We start from the raw sequence: 5,430 nt of genomic DNA on the forward strand, positions 1-5,430 counted from the left end.
AAGCCCCTCCCAGCTAGCCGTTAGCCGTTAGCTCCGCAGCGGGACGACAGGAGGAGCAGCCGGGGAAACAGAGGAGGACAACACAGGAAGAGGAGGACATGAAGTGGACAGCGGAGCGCAGAGGACCGCGGTGACGGAACAGCATCACAACCGCTTCACGGTGCGTTAACGCGGGTTCAAAGAGCCGAGAGAAGCCGAAAAACAGCGAAGCTCCTCCCGAATCTCTCACTGCTCTTTGGTCCTGTCGGGAAGAGAACCCTTCATCTGCTGAACGCTCGCGAGATTTGTACTGGTTGTTTCTCCATTGTCCTCATGTTACAGTCAGCTGATGTTTTACAGTGGGATTATTGCTGTGATTCACCTGTGGCAGCTTCAGGTACAGGTAACACTCGGCCAGGGTTACACAGATCAGGGTTTCTGTTTTGATAATCACTCTCGCGAGATCTGTAGCGGGTCTGGGGTTCCATTCTTGACACGACCCTCCTCCTCCTCCGCCTGCTGTCTTCATCTTTTCTTTATTTACCGGCAGAAAAGAGCAGAAAACACGTAGAGGAAGAGACAACGTTCACGCATATCCCTCTGACTATTGTTAGTTTGCATTAAAGTTGATTTAAATAAAGTTTCAAAGCCGTTGTTCGTCTCGTTAGCTTCAGTTTTCCTTCAGAGCTGCCGTTAGCTTGTTAGCTGGAGTTTTCCATTAGTTTTAATGGGAAAGAGCGGCTAGTGTTAGCCTAGCTTTCGCTCTTTTGGAAACTAAAGGTTTTGTGGACGCTGACAGGTTTATAAACAGTTTTTAAAACCCAATTGAAACAGTTTGATTTCATTTCAGCTCAAATAAAGTTTCTGAACGGTTTGTGAGGAAGTTTAAAATCAGTTTGTAAAGTTTAGAAAGTGGTTTGTGAAGAAGGAAGCAGGATGTTTTGACAGTGACTGACAGGATCAGTTTGTAGTTTTAAACTCATTAAAACTCTGTCACTGTACATTTAAAACAGCTGAGTTTGTTCTTCAAATAGTTTCTAGTTAAATAACACAAACAGTTCGCTCTGTAGTTTAAAAACAGTTTGTAGTTTTAAAACTTGACTTTGTAGTTTCAAAATAGTTTAAAACAGTTTGTAGTTTTAGACCCATTTAAACAATTGTAAAGAGCAGATTGAAATTGAAGTTTGTTGGTGTTATTGATTCTGTTTTTTGGAGACATTGTTTTAGAAATCCATCTGAATGTCTTTGTAAAGTTTTGAAATGTTTTGGGTGCAGATTTTGAGAAATAACTGGATGTCTTGACAGTTTCTAAGAAGTTGTGGGACAGAAATATGTAGATGTAGAAATAATACACTATATTACACAGAATTATCAGCTAAATGTACACACACACACACACACACACACACACACACACACATATATATATATATATTCATATGTCATATCATTTGTAATCTTTGTTTTCTCTCTCTCCTCAGAGGACCATGCAATCATTCCTTGCTCGCCCCTGCCGTTAGACAGTGTGTGTTTGTGTGTGTGTGTGTGTGTGTGTGTGTGTGTGTGTGTGTGTGTGTGATCCAGGATGGGGTTTGGTCGGGATTTGAGGAATTCCCATGAGGGATTACTGAAGCTGCAGGACTGGGAGTTAAAGGTACCACTTTGTACACACTGGTGTTTTTAGTGTTTTCTGGTTGCTCCAGCAACATATCAACATATGTGCAACATCACTTCCTGTGTCCTCCTTTGACTTAAAATCAGAGACCAAAGGGGACAAATTTACATTTTTAGTATTTGTTTTCAGGATGGCGCCCCCTAGTTTTGCATTAATTACCCTGAGATCTCCATTTACGTAGAAGAACAACCAGTCAGATATTCCATAAATCAGTGATGTCAGTCTTGTGGCATAAGGAGAGTAGACGGTCACACTGAGCCAATCAGCAGCAGCTAAACATCACAAGAACCTCAGACTCTGAACAGCAACAACAATATTAGCTTCATGATAAACTCTCCTTATTTAACGGATGAACATGAACACATCTTGTCCTGAGCCTGAGCTTATTGAACGAGCTGCCAAACAAACATTCACTGAGAAAAACACTGGTTCCTTATAATGTAACAGTGATGTTCTCTGGTTCCCTACATTATAACACAGACGTTCTCTTGTTCCTTACACTGGCACTCTGGGAGGGAGACAGTGGGACGTCCGTTCAGCTGGCTGAGACCAAAAGGAGCATTTCTAATATTTTCTAATCAACCTTGTTTCTTGAGTTATTGTCAGATAAAAACTCCAGTATCCACAGCAAGCAGCAGAGAAAATCTAAAAATGCTGAAAAATGTTAAATATTTCAAAAACTCTGAATGTGAAAAATGTTGAAAACAGGCACAGTGGGCCTCCTTCACTAACGTGCATAGAAATGTTCTTACCGTGCACAAAAAATAAAGTCCCACACAAAGTCAGTGTCTGATCATGAAACGTTCGCACGGCCCCGGTGGTTCGTACCACCGTTCGCGTGTTAGTCAGTCAAGCATTGCTGTGGTCTGTTGACGTGTTTATTTGTGTTTCAACAATCAGAAAATAATAATAAAAATTTGATTTCTCTGATTTACCTGCTTTCTATCAGCGCCGAGCGCCGCCTCCTCCCATTCAATCTGTACCGGGGACACACTCTGCACCGCCCGAGTCCAAGGAGGAGGACAGAAAGGACATAATAAAAACTCCTTGGGCTGCAATAAACAAAGTGGTGCCTGTTGTGTCCCGGGAGAAACGTACTGTGTCTCAGAGGAAAAATAAATGGTTTGACTCTAACGTTGATGCTTTGACAAGAAAAACTAAATTACAGCACGATTCATCCAGAAAATCCAACAGAAGGGATTAACATAGATAATGATGACATTTATGAAAGAATCTTAAAAACAAGGAAAATAAATGTTAAATAAATCAACCTTTAAACTCTTCCAAGACTTCTGGTAAAGTTTTTTTTAATGGGTGTGGTTTTGATATACTTTACATTTAGTTAAAATGTGTGTTTCAGTATTTTCAGAGACATATTTTCTAAATTTGTTCTCAGAGTACAAACAAATTCAGGTAAGAAAATGTTGCTGAATCCCAGATTTGCGTGTAAAACGTCCGTACAAATCTGTGCGAACGCACTGTTCCTGCATGAGGCCCGCTGTTCTCAAGGAAATCTGAGACGGTGATTGTTCCTCGCTGACAGTGAACACATCGTGGTGTTCATGGCATGTCCCAGGTCCTCTGTCCACGCTGTAAACCTGTCTGTGTGTCGCCCTCTAGCTGCTGGAGACGGTGAAGCGCTTCATGACGCTGCGGGTGAAGAGTGATAAAGAGTACGCCACTCTGCTGCTCAGCATGACTCAGCAAACTGAGAAGCAGGAAGCTGCTGATTATGTCAGCACTGTGAGCAAGGTGAGGACACTCACCTGTTCACCCAGTCCTCATGTGTCAGGACCACAATCACACCTGCTGTGTCTCACACCTGTTGTCTGTGTGTCAGTCGTGGTCTCAGGTGATTCGTCAGACCGAGGCGTTGGGGCGGGTCATGAGGAGTCACGCTGACGATCTGAACTCTGGTCCTCTGCATCGCCTGGCGACACTAATCCGTGACAAGCAGCAGGTGAAGAAAAGCTACCAGAGTCTTCATCAGCAGCTGGAGAGTCACAACCACAAGGTCTGCTGGGAAATATTTCCACGGGGTTTCCTTTGCTATTTTTCACACCCTTGTTTTAAATGTGAGAAAGAGAAGAGCTGAAAACTCCTCAAGTTCTGAGGCTGAAGACTCATTTCTGTTTTTTATTTATTTTTATTTATTTATTTTTTTTGTTGCTAGGTAACCAGGAGTGACCTGGACAAACTGAAGGCGACGTATCGTCAGCTGAGCCGTGATGCTAACAACGCCAAAGAGAAATACAGAGAGGCTCTGGCTAAAGGTTTGTTTTCAGAAACATTTAAAAGTACGAAAACGTTCAATATATTAAAAAAAACGCTGAGTTTGTATCTTAAAACTGTTAAAGCTGTTTTTGTCATTTAAATATAGAAGAGTTTGTCATTTTAAAACAACAGTGTTTGTAGTTCTAATACAGGCCTATTCAACTAGCGGCCCCCGGGCCGGATACGGCCCTTTTGAATTTTTTTATGGCCCGCAAGACTGCCGGTAAATCACGATTACATGTGTCATACATGTGATAAAATAAAATAAAGGTCGCCTACATCTCTGATCTTACCTGAGCCGTTCAGGCTCAACGGTTCTGATCTGACTTGGATAGATCTACATCAGTGTTACGTCACGCCATGCACCTATACGCTGGACAGGGGTGTGCTGTGATTGGCTGCCACGCTCGCTCTGCACTTGCACTCAGGGCTCGCGGATGAGAGACGTAAAGTCTGGTTAGCTAAGCTAACGTCGTGTTGCAACACGACACTACAAGACAAATCATGGCTCGTTTTATTTATAGAGGGTTAAAAAGCTCCGTATGTAAAAGCATGAAAGTGAAAGAAAAGGAATGTGTCACTAGTTTCTTTCATGTATCTCTACTAACATAAGAGATATTTTTAGCCATGAGTTGACAAATATTCTGTGACCCACGAACCTCCAGTGATTTTCCTGTTTGGCCCACTTGGTATTGAAGTATTGATCTAATACAACCGAGTTCGTCGCCATGACGCCTTCAAAGACAGACAGTACCAAAGAGAACTTCTATCATAGTTCAAACTTTGACGTTCTTGAATGTTTCAGAGGGTTTAAATGTTTGTGGAGTGTCTGAGTCGCTGACCCCCCCTTCTCTCTCTTATCCAATCATAGGCCGGGAGGCAGAGCGTGCCCGTGAGCGTTACGACAAGGCAACGGCGAAGCTTCACAACCTTCACAACCAGTATGTGCTGGCGGTATGTGGTGCTCGAACGCAACAGGACGAACACCGACGTCGTGCTGCTCCTGCGCTGCTCGACTCTCTGCAGAGGATGCAGGAAGACATGACACTTGCTCTGTGAGTCACATGACCATCAACACTGTAACTGACATGCTAACATACCAGTGTACTCTCTTCTGTGTACTGTTGTGTACTCTCCTGTACTCCTGACCTGTGTGTTACTGCAGTAAAAGTATTCTGGAGGAGTACTGTGAGATCAGCAGTCTGCTAACAGAGGAGATCGTGAAGGTTCATCAGGAAATCTCCGCCGCCGTCGAGCAGATTGACCCTCTGGCTGAGTACCAACACTTCATTGACGCCTACAGGTCAGAGGAGAATCTTGCTGTGGTTACCATGGTAATGGTACGTCTGTGACCCTCTCCTAGTTTCCATGGTAACAGCGTGTGTGCCCCCCCCAGGTCCCCGGAGACTCCTGAGGCGAGCGTGGAGTTCGACACGTCGCTGTTGGAAGAGACGGACAACCTGCCAGCCAATGAGATCCTGTGGAACACGCTGACGGCTGAC

General features: G+C 43.7%; 1 protein-coding gene across 2 annotated transcripts in view; it reads left to right on the forward strand.

Annotated features, from left to right (window-relative positions):
* The window catches only part of fer (fer (fps/fes related) tyrosine kinase), a 21,627-nt gene continuing 16,197 nt past the window's right edge, over window positions 1–5,430 (forward strand). Inside the window, exons 1-8 of one of the 2 annotated variants that reach the window (XM_084746290.1) lie at window positions 1–160; window positions 1,461–1,633; window positions 3,275–3,406; window positions 3,495–3,668; window positions 3,828–3,927; window positions 4,800–4,983; window positions 5,094–5,231; window positions 5,325–5,430. The exon at window positions 5,325–5,430 is cut by the window's right edge and continues 14 nt beyond it. In XM_084746290.1, coding sequence (XP_084602416.1) covers window positions 1,565–1,633; window positions 3,275–3,406; window positions 3,495–3,668; window positions 3,828–3,927; window positions 4,800–4,983; window positions 5,094–5,231; window positions 5,325–5,430 — 903 coding nt within the window. In that variant the 5' untranslated portion in view covers window positions 1–160; window positions 1,461–1,564. Of the gene's footprint in view, window positions 161–232; window positions 377–1,460; window positions 1,634–3,274; window positions 3,407–3,494; window positions 3,669–3,827; window positions 3,928–4,799; window positions 4,984–5,093; window positions 5,232–5,324 lie in introns of those variants that run through there. The other variant, XM_084746291.1, reaches the window with a different exon arrangement.

This window comes from Lutjanus erythropterus, chromosome 20 (assembly GCF_056507025.1).
Source record: "Lutjanus erythropterus isolate fLutEry1 chromosome 20, fLutEry1.hap2, whole genome shotgun sequence".
NCBI classification, from domain to species: domain Eukaryota; kingdom Metazoa; phylum Chordata; class Actinopteri; order Lutjaniformes; family Lutjanidae; genus Lutjanus; species Lutjanus erythropterus.